Below are 24,452 nucleotides of genomic sequence, written 5' to 3'. Positions count from 1 at the left end.
ACAGACAATAACCTGTTTTTTCATGCAGCAGTCAGTCTTTGAGGTTTTGGAGATTATTTATTTATTTATTTAGCTTCTCTCTCATGTCTTCTATCAGACTTGCGTAACAAAAACACAAAAGCAACAAAAGCATGTAAGTCCTGGTCTCATTTGCATAATAAATATGAAATATTAAAAAACTTGTGATGCACAGATTAAATGTCTGAAAGTCATGTCTGAGAGTCTTCAGGCTCAGGTCAACCAGCGCTTACTGTAACAAAAAGATTCTTATCTGCAAATCTTTTCATGGACAGTCTGTATAAGATCAGACATTTTATAGCACAGCGTGGTAAAATGGCAACCATGAATGTGCTCCTGCAGCTTTTAGGAGCGGCGCTTTACAGGATGCCATTATGGGTCGTATCTGAGCAAATCAACAAATAACCCGCGTGCTCATTTCAACAGGAGGACTTGTTGGAATGGTTAGGATTAAAAAAATCAACACATGCTGCCTCACAATTCTTCATGGATGGATTGTGAAACCAACTGCTTTTGGAGATGCAGAAAAATGTACCCGTGACATGTTTTCTGGTGAAACTAAGCTTTTAAAAAGCAGAGTATTAAAAAGTGAAAACGCTGTTCTCAGATCGAGGCAAAGATCTGCATTCATGACCCGCTTTGAATGAGCTACTGATATCATCTTATCACTGCAGCTCCAACTAGAGAGAAGAAAACATGCTTTTGTATCTTGATCTATTTTTCTGAGTGATTTTTCTTTTTGAATAATTCCTTGACCTTGGTATTAAAATTGAGACATTCATAAGAAATCATTGACTACCATTTAAAAAAAAAAAACACTTTAACTTTTCTCAAATGTTTTTCAGTCTTACCTCTTTGATGGTGAGAATTGCTCTTCAACTTGAATGCTGTTGTTCTTGTTTCTCATTTTTACCAGGTGCTGATTGGGGCTCTCTTCACTCTCTTTAACCGGCTCCTCTGATTGATCAGTGTGTGGTGGCTTTCGGGATCCACTTGGTGGTGCTGTGGCTGTGTGGAGGAGAAGGCAGCTGGCTCTTTTTGCATTATTTCAGGCAAAAACTGGCACATTCTCAGGTGTCAAGACCGGACAAGTTGTGAATGGAAAAAAAAAAAAAGTGAAAAGAATGTGTTATGTGTGATTTTACTGCTGAAAAATTTGATTTGATATTAAGAAGTATTGTTAGGCAGAATAGATTCTTTTAGTGACAGATTATACCAAAGCATGTTGAGTTGGTACTTTTTTCACATCAAACAGGCTTTTACCTTTTGAAGATCTTTTTTTTTTTTTTTTTTTAATAAAGGAGGGATCTTTTCAGCACACATCCTGCTCATGACAAATCACTTCCTGTATGTTCATTTACTTGATAAGCTTTTTTCCACTTGTTGGGTGTGTATGCCTCCAACAATCGGGGATTTTAAGAATTTTTTATATACATAAGCATACACTACTTGTAATGAAGTCACTACTGTTTCGACCAAAACAAAGGTCAATCCATAGTTCCATTAACAATCAATAAAGAAACAGTGTTGAAACTCCACTGCAGCGTCCTCTCACTGCTTTCTATCTTTGCTTGGACAGAAATAGCATGAAGTGTCCGAAAGGTGCCCACCTGGGTGTATAAACACTTGGCCTGACAGCCTGGCTATGCACTGCTTACCTCCCCTCTATTTATTTTATAGTGTGCATGTATCACTTTATGGCACCCATCTATCTGGTGAACCTTGAAAAGGCTGTTGAGACTGGAAATAAATCTGAGGGTGACGCTCTGACAGTCCCTGATCTGCCTGTCCGTGTTGCCTGAAATCTCTCTTGGTGATCGTAACTTTGCTCTCTCATGCATTCTGACACATTTCTCTTCGAAGCAGAGGCCTCTGTTGTGTGTGAGTGTGTGTGTGTTTGTGCGATCAGATAAAGCAGCTCAGCTCTAATGTCACCTGTCAAGATGCAGGTGACAGAGAAATATACAGAAATATTGCTGCGTGATACAGCTCTTTTCTGAGTTTTGTCCCAGCGTGAATGGCTGTGATCTGTGTGTTGCGATGAAGTTTGGCATACACACATGTTTGTGTGTGTAAAAGAGTATGTGGGTGTAATTAATGATGTGTTCCTCCTCTTCATAGGGTAATAGGATTTCCCCACCCCAGGCGGTAGAGGCAGTAGGAGGGGGGATAGTCTCTGCACATATGTATGTGAGAGAAAGGGAGATTGTGTGTTTGCTGCAGAGTCAGTGAATGGGAGCCCCATGAAGTGATGCCAATAGAGGACTTGTGTGTGTGTGTGTGTGTGTGTGTGTGTGTGTGTGTGTGTGTGTGTGTGTGTGTGTGTGTGTGTGTGTGTGTGTGTGTGTGTGTGTGAGCGTGTGTGTGTGTGATAGGGGGGATGGGGAACAAGCAAGTGATTTATAACAGCTACTTCAGGTCTCTGCTCTCTCCCACAGCAGCACTGCAAACACATCCATTACGAAAGCTCTGATGTTAATGGGACTGTTGTGTCTGCGTGCGTGGAAGCACATACACATGTGTGTGTGTGCATGTGTACGACTTAAAGGCTGCACAAGCGCAAGTGTGCACCTTTGTCCACGTGTGTGAGGCTGATAACCAGATGCTACTAGGTGAAAAAAAGGTGAAGGTTACCAGGAGTGTTTGGTGGAGGTTTACTGGAGCACAAGTCCCTGTGCAAGTTTCCATGTGAGTGTGTTGGTGTGTATATATTTAGGTGTTAGTGTAGGCGTGTGTGCATGTGGGCATACAGCGGATTTGTTTTGGACTTTTATAGAGTAGGCTAATTTCAGTCCATTGCCAATTTTTCTGTGTGCTTGTGTGAGTGTGTCTTGCTCTGCTGGAGATACGCAGCTGAGGAGATGGAGTGATAAAAAACAGAATTGAGGAAAATACTCTTGGGAGTAAACAGAGGGAGCACAGAAGAAATAAATAAAGCGGATGTAGAGCTTCTTGGTAATGGGGTGGTAGATGCCGGGGAACACACTCCAGTTTGTGTGTGTGTGAGAATATATACGTACATATATATATATATATATATATATATATACACACACACACGCTGTCTGCCTGTCTCCGCTCACATTACCCTTTACATTAAAACCAGTCAGGGGGAAAATTACTGCAGACCTGGGCCACCGTCTGCCCACCTGGCCCCACAGAGAGAGGAGGGGATGTGGAGCCAGAGGAGGGGATAAAGAGGAGGATAAGGGGATTGAAGGGGTGGTGAATGGAGGGAGGGAAAGGGAGGGTGGGGGTCAAGGGACCCGGAGAGGGATGAGGCTGCCCAAGGCACTGGTCTGAAGTTTAACATGAGCAAGGATTTTCTATGCTGGGTATGTGCCTGAAAGCTGTGAATCCACCACTGTTAGCTGGGCTGAAGGCATGGAAGAGAGCTTTTAGCTCATGCTTTCTTTAGTGATGGAAGAAACATTTTGAACTTTTACTCTGGCAAAAGTACAAGAATAAGTGCTGGTTTATTAATGTTGAAGCACGTTGATGTTTTGACTTCTGAAAATGAAACTATTCTATGTAATAAAGCTGAGGTGATTAATGTGAACAGAAGGAAAAAAAAAAACATTTTTGTGTTTTGGGCTTCTTTCATAATCTTTGAATTTTGGTTGTGGATATTAGATTATTCGAACATTTACTGAAATTTAATCATATTTGAAGTCAAGAGAGAAAAATCAATGCTTGTGACCCTGAGGACACATTGTTTGACGTAATGCACAAAAAAGGTGGGTTCCAAACTGATTTATTTACCAAACTGTAGAAGCAGAAATAGCATGAAATGCTCAAGTTAATTAATACCAATAATTCAACTTAGAATATATAGAGTGAGGTTTATAAGACATCAAGTTGCAGAAATTGCCAAAAAAAAAGTGAAAGTTCTTTGAATATAACTCCTTCTAAATGAATGACAACAGAGTAGGAATATTATAAAAAATGTGCAAAATGTTACACATTGGAGCTTTAAATCAGCGGTAATTAATCTAATTTTATAAAACATAAATCAACAACATATTAAATCGCTATATGTAAAGTGTAGAATGTCACATTTGGTGACAGACTTGCAGGGTTTCATACCCTTTTTTGCATCTTTTGTCACCTTTTTGGTTTTGTGGTATAGCTTTACTGTTTTGGTTCAGTTCCAGTGTTATTTTTCAGCAGCACGCAGCTGTTTCTTGTGAAAACCTCTCCTACCCCCCCCCCCCCCCCCCCCCCCCCCCCCCAACACACACACACACACACACACACACACACTGCTTGTGCACCGCACAACAGATGGACAAATTGGTAACAAGTTGGTTGAGAGCTCGCAATGCAGTCTTGCGCCTGGATATGAAATAGCTCTGTTACCACAATGCCAAATGGGGCAGTTTTACAATAAAGACTCAAAAAATGTAAAAAAAAAAAGTTCACTTTCAAAGCTCAAATGCATTACATGACATTAACAATGTGATATTACAGAACTATTACGTGTTCAAACATGTTTATGAGTAGGAAGGAGGTTATACCACACCGCATGCTGTCACAGCAGAGAATTGGGTTTCAACCCCATCCAAACCAACCTAATGACTTTTGAATTTCACTGTTAGTTGTGTCTTTTAGTGTCATGGGTGTAAAGATTAAGCTCCAGATTGGCAGCCTTGAACACTGGTCTGTACAAAACAACAGGCAAAGTAAAACATTTCAATCCCACAATTTCTGTGCCTCTTTTGGGACACTACTATGTTCGGACTTATGGACAAACATACCAATTACGTGTTTTCTTCTGAGGCAGGGCTGGAGCTGGATATTTCCCTCAGGAATAGAGATGAAGCGCAGATACAAAGCAAAGAGAGGAGTCAATATTCATCTTATATTCGCCAGAAAACATGACTCTGTGTGAATATAAATGTTGTTTTGTATCTACTGGAAGCTGCGATGTGCAGCTGTTTGTTCACATTCTGAACTGATCAAATGTTTTTGTTCTCAGCTTGTTAAACTGCGCATTAGTCAAAATAATCCAAATGAAATGTCCTTTTTTTTTTCAGTGATTCTTGTTTTATGAATTTTCACTCAGTAGTGGTTGTACAAACCAAACCGCACTGCACTGAAAACATTTGTAGCTCCACGGAGGCTAATGTAGAAAAATAAATAGTAAGAAATTAAAAAATAGATTCCTCATTTTTGTGTGGAACAGATATTTAAGTGTGTTTTCTAAAATACACAAAAACTAAGAAGTTTTAGCTCATGAATGAGTCTAAAAAAATCTGGTTCAATCAATTTCAACAAAGTCATGTTATAGTCCATTTACCTTTAGTAAAATTTGCTTCATTTAAGAGTAGTACTCAGCATTTATGTGTTACAGCTGGTTGCTAAGGACTTATCTAAATGACCTCCCACCGCATTGGGTGGTTAGTTTTATAGTAATGCATCATATTTTACAAGCTTATTATCTTTTTTCTTAAAAGCTTAATTAGCAAAGTAAATGTTAAATAGATTATAGTTAAGTAAATTGTGCAATATTTCCTCTGAAACAAATTGTAACGTTGAGGAAAAGTGCAGCTCTCATAAAATCAGTGTTCCACACAACAGTGCTCATTTACTTTCGCTTATGAAAAACTGATGAAAACAGAGGAGAAGCAATGTGATGATACTGAACAAAAAAAACCCAGATCTTCTAGTTGTAAGAGAGGTTTTATTACCAGTGCTATTTACATAGAAATTATACAGCCTTGCCCCTTTCGACTTTTTAAATCCACGCGCACATGAGCAAGCATTCACACGCAAGCACCCACACATGCACGCACATTCACACGTTTGTATCCAAGAATATCTGGGTACGTTAGAGATAAGACACATTCTTTCTAGATCTTGTACAATGTCCAAAGGAAACACAAATCCTCTCAAAACAATATTTCAATTAGAGCTAACTCACTGTGGACAAACAGTGTCACAAGTGTAAGGTATGCTTTGTGTAAGACGTGTTGTGTGAGATGAGACGGCGCTGAAAGAGTTGAAACGTTGGGAATTATGAGATGTGAACTGTTTAATTTCTCTCCACAAAGGCTGACTTTTCAAACAGCACCCCTGACGATGCTTGGCCCTGAACTGTTTGCAAAGAGGAAAGAAAAAATTCACAGAATTTGTCCTCTGACATACAAGATGTTCATGAGCACACAGCCGGATTCTGCTGCTCTGAGCCTGATTTGAATCCTGTGTGCTTTAAAAACGTGGCCACTAGATGGCGATGAGTGCTTCAGAGCAGGCAGTGGTAATGTCACAGATGTTGTCTGCCCCCTCTTTTGTTTTCGGTCTTTAGAGGAAGGAGACCTCAGCTGTTGAAGGACATTCTCCATTATGGGTTCAATGTTCTTTTGAAAATAATTTCCATTAAAACATGTTTTTTTTAAAGGGACAGTGACAAAAGGAAGGTCAGGTGAAGCAGTGAACGGAGCGGAACTATCAGGGCTGCCTCGATGGGTGTGAGATACGTGTGTGTGTGTGTGTGTCTGTGCGTGTGTGGGAGGGTACAAGTGTCGGTATAATTGTGTTCGGCTTTTGAATAATGGTATAGACATCCTTCTTTCAAGCGATGATCAAGAACTCTTTTTGTGCAATAAGGGAGCTGGGATGTGTGCAAGGGAAAGTCAGTGTGTGTATGTCAAACGGCAGCATTTGATTTGACATATTGTCCTACATGGGACAATGTTTTAAAGGAGATTAAACACACATTGCCTGAACTGCAACAGAATATATGAATATTAAAGCATGTGTCCAAAACCTTTTTTGAGTGGAAACTTAGCAATAACAGCAACACAGTGAAAACTAATATTGCCTTGAAGCAAATGTGGTGAGAAATTAAGAAAGCTAGACATGTCCCCTTTGGTGTTTCTAAGATGTTCTTAGAGCATTAGACGATACCTTTGTTAACATCAAGGGGAAGGTGAGAAGCATTTTTGCTGGATGAAATCTCTCTCTTTTTTTTTAAGTTCTTTTTTCTTTTTTCTGTCTAAGTCCAGTAATCTGGGAGGGGATATGCTTTGGAGACTCTCCCAGGCAGCAGGGTTACTTTTACTTGCGAGCTATCTCCACCTTGAATTCTGCGTCTATCAGTTTCTCAATTGTGAAAATCAGTCCATGATTTTAAAAAGTTCTCTGTAGAAATTTTAGCTATATTTTTCCCTCTCACAATGTATTTTTTATTTTTTATTTTTTGATTCATCTCCTGAATTAGCTGGGCTGACATTCAGCCCAGGAATGGTCCCTGTGTTTTGTCCTTTTACCAGGCGGTGGTTTCTCCCATCTCTTGGCCCTGGTGGGACATCGGAGCGCTGTAGCTGGAATTACTGGCCAAGGAGAAAGGAGGACTGGGTCCACCCCCGTATGCGTCTCCTGGGACAGGCTGGAGAGAACTCGGTAAGCCCGGCTCAGGACTTGGGGTTTCTGCGTGAGAGATCATGTCCGTGAACCTTTGGTCATCTGACGGGTGGTGGCCTGATCCCTCCATGGCTCCGGGCCCTGAGCCAAGGATGTAAGGGGACTCAGCTGGAGACTGAGCCTGTGAGGATGGAGGGCCATGGGGGAAGAAGTCATAGTTACTCCCTGGTCCATAATAGTCACCTTGGTATTCTGTGGAGGGACAGGAAAAAAAGACTTAAGATACATAAAACATTCACAGCTTCCCAGTGCAGTATGAGCAGTTTTACATACAGCTCCACCCCTATCTAAGTGGTGAAATTGATCATGTCCAATTTCCACCCAACCGGTCTCCAACAGCCTCATTTGAGTGTATAAACAACTCCACACCTCTCCACCTCAGTTCTCTCGCCTTTTACACAGTGCATTCATCTCCCACTCTCATTCGGCTCGCAGCCATGCATGCACCTCGATGGATTCCCCTGCTGAAACTCCTGGATTTGGATGAGAAATTCCAAAATGGGATTCCAGCCTCCTCTGCATCCCTGCCAGGTCCTGTCGACTGTATCTCTCTGTCACGTCTGATGCAGCTTCCAGCACCATCTCTCGCCTCTGCCTCACTGAGCTGTGCCTATTTTCTACACAGATCACTCCACTCTATTTTCAGCATTTAATCCAGCTGAGGCTGCAAACACTGTAAGCGCTGAATAATCTGATTATTTTCTAATTAAACACAGACTTGTATCTTTTCATTTTTAGACGTGTCTTTATAGCCTGAAAACTTACTGTGTTATAAACCAAACTCTCTCTAAGAATCGTTAGAACCGCTCTCCACAGTATTGTCCACTTCGTGGCGCCTTCAGTAGCTCCATCTTTTTCATTCGTTTTTATTTCTAAATCATTTTGCTGTTTCTAATTTTCTTGTGCACCATCAGTGCAGCTTACACATATGTCAAATAAGATGTGGGAGATTTATTCCACCATCCTATTCCTATTTTTACATTGATACCAATGTTGCAGCATCACAAGATAAGAAAGTATGCATGCCAAAGCACATTATGTCTGCTTATATGTGAGAAAATCATCAAGAAGTACAGTGGTGAAGACAGAAATTCACACACAAATCTGTAACATGCATGAAATAAAGATTTAATAGTCTGTAAATCAAACTTTCATGGTGTGAATTCAACTAAAAAACAGAGATGTTGTCCATCATTGTGGCATTCTTGGTAAAGCCAGAGGATCACCGAACATAAGATTAAACCTCTGATGGCCATAAATGTCTGTGCAGACTTATTATCTAACAGTCAGAGTTTCAGTCAGCGTCAAAGACTCGGCTTGATCAATTAAACAGCTCTTAAACTACATCCACTGCAACATATTCAGGTCTAAAACTTTCTTCCTCTGCAGTATTTCTGTGAACTGTCTGAAATTCCTCAACATCCAGCTTTCTCCTGGCGTTCACTTTAAACGACTGCAGGAAAGGCTGACACATTAATAACAGAATCCACTCAAAAAAGTGTTGCTTTCATGGAAAATCCTCCGAAACACATTTGGATTAGCACATTTTGTGGCTAACCTGTGACACTGACTGGCAGGTTTATGCCTTATTTGAGGCTCCAGCTAACATTTGATGTCTTCTGGTTTTGTCTTCATTTCTAGCTCAGTTGAGAGATCTTGCTCCTCAAAGGACATTATGTTGCTGCTGGAACGTAACTTTTCAACACTGCTATCACCGATAATTGAAATTTTATTCACCTCATTAACTGCGAGGTACACACAGATATCTAAGACAAAGTTTACCTCAAAACCTTGTTGTTGGGTTTTTTTCTCGCTGAATAGTTTATTTTGCTCAGGAACCCTCCTAACTGAGTGAAATGACTCAGACACATCTTAGCAGTAGCGATGATAACAGCTGTTTGAATTCTCCTACTGCAAAGAAAAGGAGCTTTAAGATCTCCATTAGCATAGGATACACCCAACCATTCTTTATAAAAGAAAATGGATAATTCTGCAATTTCCATAGCGACGCTTGATTATTATTTTTTTTAATCCATTTTCATGATTTGTGTGCATAGATATGAGGACAGGAAGGTGTTTTAAGACCATGCTTATAACACCATGCTCATATGTGTCTGATTAACGTGATGCTATAAAGCCAGGATACAGCTTGCTTCGCACAAAGACTGACAAAAGCTCTGTCAACAGGCAAAACAAAAAAAAAATCAACCCATCAGACCCCTATAAGTCAATTTGTTTGTTTTTTTTTCTTTCTTTCTTTTTGTTTCCATCTGTACATATCTATGTTGTCACAGTGGTGATTTAGGTATCAGTTCAATGAAAAGAGAACTAACATGGTAAATAATACGTTGCCAGGGGCACGTACTGTGAAGCAGGTTCAAGATATCCATGGTATCGTTTGGTGATCTGACTTAACTAACCCCAACAATAGAGATGCAGCACTACAACGCTGATTATCAACTCGGTATGTCAACCCAGGTTTATGGACTCCAGATATGTGCATGCTCATGTAAAACAGGTGGAGTTAGCAGCAGTTGACCAATCTTAATCTATAATTTTAGACTGAAAAGTAAAACAGCTGCTGCAACCAAAGCAGTAACGAAAGATGAAAAAACTGAATGCTGACAGCTGAGAATGTAAATGCATACATTTATAAGCTGATCAATATAACTGTCACAAAATTAAAGCACAAGTTTGTGAGAAACTTTTAGTCTTATTCTGTCAGATTTAATAAGGCCAGATGAACAAACATAAAAGTGATTCAAACCAGTCCGTCGACACTTTGTCAGCAATTTCCATTAATTTTTAAAACATTTTCTAAAATATATGTGGATATGAAAAGAGGAGTAGATGTCACTTAATCATACAGCACACTCAAAGGCATAGGAATCTTCTACATTTCAGTAATGATTTTGACGGGTAAAAGTAATTAATGTTGGATCCAAATCTTGAAAAGTCAGCAGGAACATGCTTTAGTGTAATCAGTCTCTGTTTTACGCTACGTAAGCATTCCCTTTGACTGAGACATCTCCTATAAAGATGCTTCTGTGTGAAAGTCAAAAAGCATAGTCAGTCTTTGACTCCAGTTGGAGTCGAAGAGAGTCTCTCTCACTGTCCACGCACCAATGTTATTCATTTTTTATTTTTTGAGAGAAATGATTTATTGGGACTTAGTGTTTTTATATGTGTTGATCTCTTATCTCAGAACGGAAGCAGCTCCAGAGCTGGTTTCAGCATAAGTTGCTGTTGTGTGGTTTTTCAAAGCATTTTTCTTCATTTCTGATTCAGGCACACTGACACACATGAATGATGGTGGTGGAGCTGCAATGTAAGCAGCTAGATTGACATCATGAGCAAACCAACCCTGCAATTAGTCACCAAACTCACTATACCCCCAACCTCTCACACCCAATGGCTACACAGCACCGGCTAGAAAGCAGTTGTAGGAATCTACTTGGAAAATGGCAGCTGTCTACCACCATCTATCATGTGTTTGCTTCAACCAATCAGATCAACAGAGTGGAGCCAGTAAGTCAAATCAAACTCATGTTAAAGGAGAACAGTGAAAACACTGAGCACCAGTTCTAGTATAACTGACACTGTAAGTATCTCTGCTAATGTTTTAGGGATCCACCATTGTTGACTGCTATATTTGAAAGCCATCTGTAGGGCACCAAAACAACACCTCTGAGCTTGGCAAGAATAATTCTCATGTGACTTTGATCTCACAGGAATCTGGATGCCTCACAAGACAGCTCTGCCTCCTAAGTCAGTTATTTAACACAACTCTAGAGACAGGGAATGAATGTTAAATAAATCTTCGTCCACTAAATGAGCTCTTACACTCAAAAACTGCTATATGTGCTTTCAAATCAGCCATAGTCTCACAGAAGTGGACAATAGTCGAGTTTCAATTCAGTAGCTAAACTAATCTAAAAAGAATATGAATAAGATGTGTTTCCATTGGATAGTTTTAAGCTAAATAAATTGGCTGTCTAGTGTTGCCAGAGGATGGTAGCGCAGGCTATGTTTGCGATTTAATGTAATTCAGTCGAGGAAGTAGTTTCTCTAAACTGCTGTGGACATCCAGAAAAGGAAAATGGAGAAAGCTTCTGTATTCACTTAAATATCTGGAAATGTTTGGGGTTTTATATCATATCTTGGAGTCAGTCAAGTGAGTTTAATGGTTCCTCGGCGAAGACCAGAAACAATGAGTCATTTAATTCAAAACTTGGTCAATTAAAACACAATTCATAAAGTTGTTTCTAATCCTCAAAAAGTGCATCAAGGCTTCCTCAAAATAAGAACAAAAACAACACCTCGAGCAAGTATTTCAATTTTGTGCACATTAGGGATTTTTTTTTATTCATCATTTTGAAGTGGCAACTTCTAAATTCAAATCAACAACACCAGTGGAAAACCAGCTGCTGATTTACTGATATGAGGGCTGAACATTTCAAACTTTTTTGCTTACTCTTTTGAATACACGGATCACTACATCACTGTGTCACATCACAAAATCCAAAGTTGTACAAAGTTTAATCATTTTTATCATTTACTCAGGTGTTTTTATAAAGCCATAGTTCACTATAGACTAAATGTGCTCAGCGACGGTGTCATTTGAAGGCATTTAATGTTTCATACAATATTGTTTAAATGTAGAAGTCCATCAGTTGTGTGCTGCTAATATGAAACTTGAAAAACATTGTAATGGGAAAGTTTGTACATATTACTAAACTGTTCTAACACTTCAACAACTCCGAAGTCAGAGCATCCCATTTACTACAGCTATGAAGACTTTTGGTATTTTAGCTACAAGCTGGCTTTGTAGCTGAGGTTATGAGGGGCACCAACAAATAGGAAGTTTGATCCGCATTTGGATCTAATTACTTTTCTTATTGCAGATGGTTAAATACGAATGCTAAATCAGCATCTTTAAAGGTGAAAGACGGTAAAAAACAAAACAAAAAAACATTCACTTTTGATGCTATTCTGGACATCTTTTCACTTGTAACAATTTTTTTACATCCTTTATCCCTTCTGTTTCACAGCTTGAGTTATGATTTATCAACACACTGATATCCTGCTCTCCACACGTTCCTACATGATGATGTTGACTTTTCACGTGTTACAAGTGTTTACATGGGTTCAAATGTCCTTAAGAAGATTGGTACTAATCCACGGACCTTTGTGAAGAAATCACTGATGCCCTGCACAATCTTTTCAACAGTCATTGCACTTTTCTACTTCCCTACTACTACCATGCTCTGGTTAGAATTAATATTCAAGATTAGACTGTGAAAAATAAATGTATATATATATATAAAAGGTTAAAGTAAACATTATTATATTGGTGCCTGTCGATTCCCGTCATGTCACACAATCGCAACCTTTCAGAAAACAACCATTTCACAATTTACAGCCATGGATTGTGACACTGCATGCATGTATGTATGCACATTTCCTGTGAGACTGGGCTGAAAATACTCACTGGGATATTCTCTTAAACTCTCCCATGTGAAAGCACTCCAGATGTAGGCAGTTACTTGGCATTCATTAACAATTACAAACCTACAAAACTCTATAATTAGATTAAACCCATTCTGTTTCAGCAGCACCTTGAGCTGAGATCAGTGGCAGACTTTATCCCAGTGCCCCAGATGTTGCACGAGCATTTTTCCGCTCCCACCATATGTTCCTCTCACTGCCATTCGGTCTAAACAGGGAGGATCAGGAACTAACAGGTTAGATATCAAGAAATCTGTTGCCTGATTACAACAACTATATGTATTTGCTGTCTCACATGGCTTTTGTGTGGCTTTCTACCAAGGGAAACAATAAGGGGTGGCATGACTTTCCGAAACATGCTAATCATTTGATCTCACAAGCAGACCCGTGCTAGTTTGGCCGACCTTGAGAATAAATAACAAGTTTGTCTTGTGGTGTGTTTATACGTGTGTGTGTGTGAGAGAGAGAAAGTGAGACGAGGGTGGGTGTTGAGGGGAGTGTTAGCTCTGCAAACTATAATTACACACATGCAGACGCATCATACCACACACAGGCATTCCTCACTCTAAACAGCAGCAGAGGCACGTAGGGAGGAAGGGAGCTCAGATAAAGGCGAGCAAGCTGGTCTGTGCCTTTGCGGCACAAAAGGGTGTGAAAAGTAACGCGCGAAGAAAGCAAGAGAGATGTGAGCGAGGGATGGAGGTTTTGTCCTCTGTTTTCCCCTCCCATTCCCTTCCTCGCAGCCTTGACGACTCCAGTTTATTGTATCCTCAATGCCAAGGCCCCTCAGGTAGATATGCAGGAGCTGTAGAGAGACCACAGCGCTTGCAGTGTCCATCAAAAGCAAACCACTGATATACATGACAGGTGCATCTGCTTTATTCCTGCCGTTCAGTTCAGTGTAGGGCTGATGTGTTATCGTCCTGCTGACTTGCATTTGTCTCAAAATCATTTTATCTCAACACATAATACAAATTTTTGTAAAATGGTCCTCAACAGCAGTCTTCGTCTATGGGATATCATTTGAAGGCACTATTATACCACCTGGAGATTCTATCTGAAAACAGCATATCATTAAATCTGTAATTTATTTTCACATGTGGAGAACAACAAACCAATTACACCTCATCTCTTGCATGAAAGCTTCGCCGTTTAACCTTTCATTGTCCTCACGAAAGAAAGAAAAGCAATAAAATACATTCTAGCCATAGAAAAATTATAAAAATGAAAAAGATGATTGGTTGGGATGCTACTTCATAGTAAGAAATTAGAAAAACTCATGGCAAAAAAATAAACAAGCGTCAGAGGTGGCATCTTCCTACACTAAGTTTACCCAATAGGAATAATTTCTCAATCATAATGAGAATAAAAGCTGAACCCTGATTCAAATTTTCTGCAACAGTTCCAAACTATGTAAGTATCCAATCTCCACTGACAGAAATATTTGAAGAGGATGCTAAAGAAGATAACCCTCCACATTACAATTTAGCAGAGATCAAGATGAAGCACCTACAGTGACATCCTGAATTAGAAATCTAATGCAGATTCTGCATTCAGAGAAAGATAGACCCACTATAAGCATAATATTATAAAAATGTGATAGCCCTTTATCACACGCATCAAGAGCTGTACACTGAATATAAACTCTCAAAGAGTTTTGTCTGCACTTGAGTATTACTAAAATTGGAAGCAAATGTGATACATCGTATCTGTCGCAAGTAGCCATTGTGTGCTTTTTTTCGTGTTTTATTTTCCGTCTTTTCTTGAATCTGTAATGTCACAGGCTTCATTATATTAGGGGAAGAAAACTATGCGAGTGGATAGTTGGATAATCGTTGCAGTTGTTGTCTATGCATTTTTGTATTTTGACCTTTTCGTAGATGAAAAATTTGCAGAAATAGAGGCCAAATGAAATAAAACAGTGACTCAAACGGTGTTCTTTCAAACAGCACAATTATGAACTCAAGCCTTCTGTGAAATTAACACTTCGTAATGTGTGACCCAGGAACAATGTTACTTGTTTTCAAGCTCCAAGCTTGTGGTCAGTGAATAAATGCAACACTAAAGACTCTACTGTGTGTTTTCACCACCTCTAAACCAGCCAAAAATATGATTTTAAATACTGGTGCCCTCGTGCATTGTTTCACAGAGCATTGACTGTCAAGGTTACAACACAGTGTAAAATTACACTTTGGTATGAAGCTGTAAACAGTTTGGAAAGAGAAAACATCAACAAAAAGCTTATTTTTCCAAACTTAAGCTGTCTGATATTTGTTATTGCAGGTTTTCCAACACTAATTACACCTCCGTTTTGTTTCAAGCTCACACTTCTTTTCTGACATTGTTATCCTTTTTTACCTCAATAGTTTCTTGGTGACCCTGCAGTCATATTTTGAGGAACAAATTAGCAACTGATTAGAAGGAGAACGATGTGCTTCATCTTCCACAGAATTTAATAGGCACATGAAGGTTGACGGGTGATGGTTACACTTGCCATCATATTGCGTTTTTTTAACTAGATTTCTTTACAAAATGTCAGACTAGCATACATTTAGTCCTATGTCATAAATTCTCATATGGTTGCCGTTTGACATTTCTTTGTAAACACTGATATAAACTGGATCAGACTACAAAAGTCTTTTAATTTGTTTAAAGTTATATACGAACTGCCTGAATAATGCCTGTGGTTACAGTTAGATCAAGGTCTTGTGTGATATAATTGAATAAAAGATGAGTAGCTTAAAGATATGTGACCCCTAATGTTCAAAATAAACTACACTGGCGTTACATCAGCAGCACATGTATAACCTTCATGTCTTGAATTGCAGTTTTGAACACTTGAAATGATTGTGAGACAAAGACATGAGTTATGCTTGCTGAACATAAAAGTACCCTGTATAGCACATTAATATTTCAAAAGGCAACAGGCTAGGCAATATGTAATCTTCACCGACACAGCAGGAGCCTCTGCTAAATCTACATTAACACTGCATGTTTTGTCACAGAATTAATTCCTTACCTCCGTAGTAGCCGTAAGCTCCGGGTCCTAAAATGTCTGCATCCTCCAGCCTGCCTCCTAGAGGCCTCATCCTCCTCGGGCCCCTAAAGAAGGCGTGACGTCGGGCCCCCAGAGCACTCAGCTGCTTCATTCGTCGTTCTTTGGATCTTCTGTTCTGAAACCAAACCTGAGACGAAGCAGAGAGCAGTGCCGATCAGGTTTAAGTTTTTATCTCGACTCTGATCCTCATTTTTTTCAACAATCGCTGCTTTCTCTCTGTGACCACATCACGTGGCAGTTAGGTTCACAGTCTAATCACAGTCACCACCAGATTCAGCTGCACAAAAACTGAATGAAGCGCAACAGGCTCAACACATCGTTTCAGGCCGTTTCACTCATCTATCTCATTTTATGCTCTTTTGCAGAGTTAATGCAGAAAACCTCATTTCACAGCAGCCTTGAAATTTAGCCAGTGAATCAAGTTTTTGGCTTCCTTTAAAGGCTTTTATTCAAGAACTTCAAACTATTCTTTTTTTTAAAAAACAGAAGTACTTGCTCCTGGCCTGCTGGAACCCAGATGCTCGGTTACCTTGGCATCCATTCTCGGCTGTATGTATGACTATTATTTGTGATCAACACTTGATTCATGTTCATTGATATGTAAATTCTTGAATATTGGCTTTTAAATGGCTCACCCAAAAAAAGTTTTAAAGCACCTGAAATGCAAAGAAAACCCAAAAACAAGCGAGTATTAAAATGATTTGCTTTTCTTAGAGGATCTTTTTCCATTGTAATACCAAAATGAAGTAGGCACAATCAAATAGGTATTTCCACATGGACTTCTTGTATTTTGGTGGTGAAATGTTGTATGTGGAGAGCACAAAAGAGCAAAGAAATTAGAAAAAGACCAAAGATGAGGAGAGAATGATTACCAGATAAAACGCTTTCTGCTGCACATTTCAATCATGGAAGTTTCAGTCATTTTCTTCTTACACAAATAAAATGAATAGCAAAGAAGCATAATAGTGCACCCATACGCACCTCCATGCACCTCGCTGCAAGTTAAAATAAACAAATGAAGCTTTAAATGGGAATATGATTAAATAAACTTTCTTTGAAAAGGAACAAAGGGGTTTTTCAAATTTGCAAAACTGCACACCATATGGAGGAATGTCTTTGCATTGTAAGCACATAACGCATCGTGTTTCGCCTTTGCATCACTGCTGCATAATGATGTATGTTCGCACCATGCTAGGCTACACCAGAGGCAGAATCCCACTGTGCTGCAGATTAACAAAAACACACACACACACACAGGGGAAGAGGGGAAAAAAACACCCAAAACCACTTAGGCTCTGCTCTCTGTGCTCCAGCGGCAAAGGCAACACCTGCTTATTGAGAACAATCGTCTAACTGTAGGGTACATTTTTATGGAAATGCTCTCGCTTCCCTTGAGAGAGCGTTGCTTAGGGATTACATACACATGGTGGAGAAGCAGCGTGGCTCACAGGGCTCCCCGCGTTGAGAGCTGTGGTATTTAACACACACTGAACGAGGAGGAAGATGACGAAACAGAGCCTCCATTTTGGCTCCGAGCAATACACAAGGAGGTGGAGGGACAGACAGACAGACAGACAGACAGACTGACTTATTGACTGGTTTGCTGACTGATTGAATGGTTGGGCTCTCTCACACGCGCACACACAAACATGCCAAATTGCCTACGGTGTATGATACAGACGAGGCCGTGGAGATGCAGTGGAAACAGGCTGCAAGTGAGTAAGAGCGGAGAGGTGGGAAAGGGGAGGGTGGTATGTAAATCTGTGAAATCAGCGATAATTACAGTGAGTGCACAAAAAGCCACATCACAGTTGGCAGAGATGGTGCTAATCATCCTGACACGGTCTGCACCCAGACACCCGACTCATGCGCGTGTTTGTGTGGGTTTGAGGATGAAAAGGCAGACAGAAAGCAGCGTGCACTTGTTATTTTAAAAACAACAAAAAAAAAACAAGTTTTCTCTAATTTTCATGGCTATGCACTGTGCGTAAATTCCCAAATAAATGCTGCCTTTCAGTAAGCATATTGATCATTATCAAGGCCTCAATAAATTGGATTATTTTAAAGTCAAAGAATAAATTGATGCATTTATAGCTCAAGGCAAAATGGGATGCAGTTTTATTAAAGTCTTTGAGAATTCTGTATTAAATAAAAAACATCAAATGATGTAAGAATGTGTCTTTTTAAAGACTGTGATATATCTATTTTAGCCAATAAATCTAAAACCCCTGAATTCCAACGTTATGTACAAATATAAAACTCATATCAGGCAACACATTGTTTCCAAGTGTATGAGTAACTGCCATTATTAGGATTATCTTTATTTTTTTTATTATATTTATATCTAAATATGTCCATGTTATGTAAAGAAACATTTCACATGTTGTGCAGGCTGTACATTTAGATCTATACCCTGCTAATGGTCCATATCATGTTTTGACATTTCTCTTACAGATAATGAGGCTTTCAATTAGGTGTCCTGCGCGTTTCAGTAAAATTAAAAGGTAATTTCACTGATTTACAATCCGTCATTTGTCTCTAATTTGTCTTTGTCTCGAAGGATCCTCCCCCACCTGAGAGTCCATAGCCTGTTTTAGTGCTTCAAAAACAAAACAAACATTTTTTTTTGGAAAAACCCGCTCCTACCTGGATGACTCGCATGTTAAGTCCCGTTTCCTGGGCCAGCTGTTCTCGGATGTGCCGGGTTGGTTTCGGCGTGGCGACAAAAGCCGCCTTTAACGTTTCCAGCTGCTTGGCCTTGATGGTGGTCCGAGGCCCCCGCCTTTTGGCCCCAGAGTTCTGCTCCTCGTTCTCAATATTGTTCGTTTCCTTATCTGAGGACGTTGAATTGTCCGTCTCTTTTATGTCGTCCTGTATTGGGTCCGGCAGATCCGGCGATAAACTCCTATCTGTACACGACGACACTGGGGACCAGGAAGGGAAAAAACAAACAAGAAGGAAGGTCACGATCCGAAATGTCAAGGAGGGAGGAAGAGAGGGAGGGGGCTGTTTTAATTAGGCCAGGAGATGAAACACTAACACCACTGCGCGTCAAAAATGCGGGATTAAAAAATAAATTGTGGAAAAAAGAGACACTTGGTTAAAAGTTTTCCGCTTATTTTTTTCGACTAAGATCTATTTTGAGCTTCTTTATTTTGCTTTCAAACATATTTCACTTTTTTAGTTTGTTAGTTTTTATTGTAAAATAGTCTGGAATAACAAAAAAGTTCAAACAGGAGCAAATATTTTCTCACTAAAAAAAAAGACAAAGATCACCACCTGGTTACAAATAGATCTAATGCTATAAATGCACAGGTGCGATTTTTACATATAAATTAAGATAAGACAAGGGAGCGCGCATGGCACCTTTGGCTCACGGGTTGTGGAGTGTGGCTGCTGTCCTGAGTTTTTTCTAAAGATGAACAGGCAGCGGGAAAGAGGAGCGGCACACACGCCAGACTGACATTCATCCCCTGTGGACCCGGCGCACAATAACAGAAAGCTATTGTTCTGTGGAGGTAAATATTGAAACAATTCAACCAACAAGGTTGTTTGGAAATGCTCTCCAAGGACTACTGAAAACGCTCCACAAAAACCAAACACTGGAGCACTTAAAACCATCCTCCCTGTTTTGGCCATGCGCTTTAGAAGGCTGATTGCGGTTTTATTCTTCAGATACGTAGTTTGATAACGATCAGCGTCACATTTGGTTAATATCAGACCAGTAACGTGGTCTTAAATAATGTTTCTAATGGAAAATACGCACAGGCCTTTTTGACGCTTTGCTCACCTGAGTTGAGGTTGACTTCCTTAATGGCCCCGGAGCTCAAGTAATCTTCTTTGCACACAAACTTGTTTTCGTCTATCACGTAGAGCTCCTCTCCCGTGGACAGCTGCTTGTTACACACCATGCAGGTGAAGCAGTTCAGATGGAACACCTTGCTGCGGGCTTTGCGGACCAAGTCGTTTGGAGAGATTCCCTGCAGACAGCCCGCGCATTTTGTGCCAAACCTCCTGGATAAAAAACGAAAAGAAATAAGTCAGATTTATTTATTTATTTTTGTTCTTAAGCAAAAGCGAGATGGCCTCATGATAACTGCAGTCTTTATTGGGTCTGTTCGGAATAACACCCATCATCTAATCAAGATCTGTATTGTCTTTTAGGTCCATGTTTACTATACTTTTGTTGTTTTATATACATATATATATTAGGCCCTTTATCAAACTATATATGAATGTTAATAAAAGTTTATGAAGGGTAAAAATAAAAAGGCCGAGCACCAATTCCAGTTTCGCACCTACACCCAAAATAAAATAAAATAAGATCAAATATGTATATTAATTGGTTTTATTTATAACATTTAATAATAAATACATCATTAATACAGTTATAAACTAACAAAATAATTGGCTAAACAAAAGTGCGTCTTCTTCCTTTGTTTGACTGGAAGTGTTAATACTGTCGGTGGGAGCACCTGAATAAAAAGAAACTCATAATTTTGATGGCGGCGCTCTGACAATAACCCCACGCAAAACGTATTAGTGACAATCAACACATTGTAGCCAAGGATATATTATAGGATTAAGCGGAGCAGGAGCATCTTAGCGTGAAAATCTCCCCTTAATCCATATTCACCCGCTTAAATACTGGGAAGACTCATCAGTTTGATACACAAATAGCCCAAATAAATTGAGGAGAAGTCTCCTCCTGATTTGACAGGATGAATCAGTGAAAAGTGCAGAGAAAGAGGTGGGGGTCTTCTTTTTTAATTTGCGATTAAACGAGTGAGAGATTTGACTGGAACTTGCAGTTATTTATCACCTGTGTTGCTATAAAGAGCTTCAGCCGATATGTGGAGTTCACACAGTACCTGTGTTTTCACTCGGCCTTTCGGATTGGGGGGGAGAGGTCTTAAGCCTTTGGGTGAGAGCAAGCACTCTTTTTGCGTAGCATTGTTTTTACACTAATGTAGGCTTTTCTCCCCATTTGCAACGGTATCGCTTCACTATCTGCCTTTCAAATGCACGGACAAGCCTCCCCCAGCGAAAGGGCACAACTCTACTTACACAACAAATGGACACATTAGGGTGATTACTGTTTCGCCTGACTAATGGCTGGCCATTTAATTCCACCGCTTGATGGGACCTGCGGTAATATGATGGCCAAGGCCGCGTGAGGCCAGTAACAGCCCGTCCCAACAAAGGCTGACACGTCTTACATGTCATTAGACAATTTGGGAGAATATTACGCACACGCACAACTGAAAATGATGCTAAGAGAGTGCGGCGGGACAAACAAGGGCTTCACCTATATCTCAATTATCTGCAACACTTTTTGGGTACTGTGAAATGATTATTGGGTGTTTGAAAAGTGTTGACTGTAGCTGGAAAAAAATGAGAATATGTTAAACGTCGAAAACACGTGGATATAGACTCATGTTAAATATCTGATGTCATTCTTTTTAACGTAGTGACCCCAAAAGGCCAGACAGCCCATAGAGCCACTATATAAAAAAAAAAATGTAACAACAGAGGCGAACTAAAAAACTGATTTTTAATAAATGTAGGAAGATAGACTATCAGACATATTTCGATATCTATTCTACTTTTTTCAAGTCAGTGACGGCTTGTTCTGTTTCAACCTGTGACCTGAACCCTGCACGCTGATTCTGAACGTTAGTTTATATATTTGTACGTTTTTTAAAAATCCATTCTAACACACAGAAATATTCCTCTTAAATTGAGCCATCATTGCGCATTTTGCTCTAAACACTGAAATTAGAGCAACATTTGGAAGAGCTGTGACTCCAGACTCTGTTACCTGAAAAAGTCCATTTTGCAATAGAGCTTTCCGTCCCGGGAGAAACACTTCTCGGTGAGGTTGCAGTTGCACTCGCAGCACTGGACGCACTTGGCGTGCCAGGCTCTGTCCAGCACGTTGAGGAGGAAGCGGTCCAGGATGGGCCGCTCGCACCCGGCACAGTGAACCATCATGTTGCCGGTCTGCAGGACGCCGAGTGCCGACCTTCCCACACGGACTGCGCTGCTCGGACTGGGGCAACCCGGGTCTACGCGGAACAACGTCTTGGCTCCGGGATGTGTGCTTTCAGGCGAAAACTGGAGGTCCCTCTGGCTCAAAGGTAGCAGAGTGACAATCCCCGGGTACCGTTATAGTCCTGGTCCTGTTTGGATGTCGTCCTGCTTGTCACAATCCACAATCCAAAAGAGAGGAGGAGAGATTTCAGCTGCGCCAGCTGATGGACTGCGTAATGGACAAACCAGCCATCTTTTCTCAAACACACTGTTAAAATATCATCATTCAGACGTTTTTATTTCAAATTATTCCTCCCTCGCTTGTGCTTTGTTTTGGGTCCAGTTATTTCCTTCGGGCTCACCTCACGTTGCTACTTTCACATCACTGTGCCTGGGTTATCACGAGGTTTTGCCAGCGCTGAGCGCATCCTGAGCTCAGATTGGATGATGCCCTTGTTAATTCCCGTTCCAGATGAGCCAATCAGAGCGCAGTTGTTATGGTTACACATTCATAGCTGTAGCCTCCAAGCAGGACCCGAAGCATAGAAATACCTGGGCCGTGGATACGGGGAGTTTTAGTGACGCTGAGAGAGGCCAGCAAGTGTGTGGAGGGTTTCACCCGTGGGTCATGGAGACACCACTGACTTTATAAGGACAGCGAATGTCCTGCAGGTTAGATTGTGGCACTCAGACTCCTTTTGGGAAATTTGTATAGTTCCTTAAATGTGATAATCCATTTTTTAAAATAATAATAATAATAATATTGCTGAAAGTCCAAATCCAAATCAACAGCGCTGTCACTGAAACGTATCTAAATAAATGTCTTGGGAGCCGAACGTGGCTAACACAACCTCACAATGGCCTTGTGACAAAACGCTCGTGCATCACAGTGGCTGAGCAGGGCGAGGAGGAGGGGCGCGCGGGCCTTTTCTCATGCAGAAAGCTATTTACAGGGAAATGCGATGGATTAGCTGGAGCTCATCAATAGGGAGAGACTGGTCACCCGGCGCTTTAACAGAGTGGCTCCCAATCGAAGGGAATTTCAATATTTACCAACAGCCTCGTTTTGTTAGTTGCAGTTAAGCAAACATGCAACGCGCTAATTCGTGTTAGTGGATGAGAGACAGCTTTAAGCTTTACCCTCCGCGTTAATGGGGATTCATTTGAATGACTTTAGGTGTGAATTTTGACTAATTTTACCCGATTTAGGTCACTGAAGACAATATTTAGAGAAGAACAAATAAACAACAGAGGTGTTGGTTCTCGCAGATGAAAATAAGTCTGACTATAAATATTTCTCTTCTCGTTTTAAACAAACCTTCAGTATTAATGATAACTCAGTGCCACTTATCAGGTGGATGATATTAAAATGTGTCATCATTTTTATTTTTGTTTGTTTACATTTGCATAATCTCAATAAAAAGGCACCAACTTCAGAATTATTTCAACATATCCATATTGTCTTCTCTTATGGAGAACACATTGGCGATACTTTCCGTTTTCCACAGTGTCATTGTCATTGTATTGAGATCACATCCCTGAAAAAAAGTGTAGATTTATCCTACTCGTAGCCACGGTTTAACCTGTCTATTTCAGGTCTTTGTAGAAACAAGGCCAAATGAGTTCCCCCAATTATCAGCGCTCCAAAGGCAGCAACCTTTAACCTGTGGAATGAATGAGAGACAAAAAAAAGGGGGGGGGCGGCATGTGAAGCAAATGCATCCGCCTCTCTGAATGTAGCTACATTGCATTGTGTGATGGAATAAAAAGTCCTGTTTGCTTCGGCTTTGTTCTGCTCTCCTGTGCACACCGAGCGCCACCCTCAGAGCACGAACCTCACCTGTGGAGAAGAATGAGGGAGCTGTCCATGGTACTGAAGGCAGACAGCACCAAGGACAGCAACAGGCTTTCTTCTTTTCACAGGGAATCTTATGTGATCACATTCAGCTCATACTGTATTCTGAAAACAACAACAACAACAACAAAAAACACGTGCATAGTGTATTACATGGAGTCTGGTGTATTTCCGCAATGAAAACGGCCAAGTTGACTTTAAGTGAGTGATAAAAATAACAAAATGTTACATTTCAAGCTGCATCCTTTTCGATTCTTATCCCATGCTTCTTTTTAAACCATACCACACAAGAAAGAGCCATTATCACATATGGCAGTTGTGTCGCTTAGCGTATAACAGAACACATTTCTTCTCTCCTTTCTTTCCTCTAAATAATAGACCTTTCATCATTTCTACTGAAAAAATAGTCTCAAGAAAACATTAAAAATCCTCGAAAAAAGACAAATTCCAAAGTTAAGCTCTATTACATGTGAACTGAAATTTTTATTCTAAGTTTCACCACATTCAAAGCTTGGTGGTCTGCTCAAATAAAAACACTCGGGGGAAGGATTATTA

General features: G+C 40.2%; 1 protein-coding gene across 1 annotated transcript; it reads right to left on the bottom strand.

Moving 5' to 3' along the window:
* Positions 1 to 5,716: 5,716 nt before the first annotated feature.
* On the bottom strand, positions 5,717 to 22,422 carry lhx5 (LIM homeobox 5). Its single transcript, XM_072371844.1, has 5 exons — positions 21,831 to 22,422; positions 19,800 to 20,023; positions 18,656 to 18,933; positions 15,971 to 16,136; positions 5,717 to 7,635 (listed from the first exon to the last, which is right to left on the bottom strand). The coding sequence occupies exons 1-5, from the start codon at positions 22,001 to 22,003 to the stop codon at positions 7,286 to 7,288; spliced, it is 1,191 nt and encodes a 396-aa protein (XP_072227945.1). The 5' UTR covers positions 22,004 to 22,422; the 3' UTR covers positions 5,717 to 7,285.
* Positions 22,423 to 24,452: the final 2,030 nt, after the last annotated feature.

Source organism: Leuresthes tenuis, unplaced genomic scaffold (assembly GCF_036924035.1).
Source record: "Leuresthes tenuis unplaced genomic scaffold, fLeuTen1.0.hap1 SCAF_19, whole genome shotgun sequence".
Lineage (NCBI taxonomy): Eukaryota > Metazoa > Chordata > Actinopteri > Atheriniformes > Atherinopsidae > Leuresthes > Leuresthes tenuis.
Note: the sequence above shows the minus strand (reverse complement) of the source record. Positions and strands in the feature narration are given on the sequence as shown.

What these genes read in the sequence shown, in the direction of transcription:
- lhx5 (XM_072371844.1), bottom strand. Translation starts at nt 22,003, where the DNA reads ATGATGGTTCACTGTGCCGGGTGCGAGCGGCCCATCCTGGACCGCTTC. An exon ending in TTAACATGCGAGTCATCCAG is followed by an intron (nt 16,137 to 18,655) that starts GTAGGAGCGGGT and finishes GCTTCGTCTCAG; the next exon opens with GTTTGGTTTCAGAACAGAAG. An exon ending in AGCTTACGGCTACTACGGAG is followed by an intron (nt 7,636 to 15,970) that starts GTAAGGAATTAA and finishes GTCCCTCCACAG; the next exon opens with AATACCAAGGTGACTATTAT.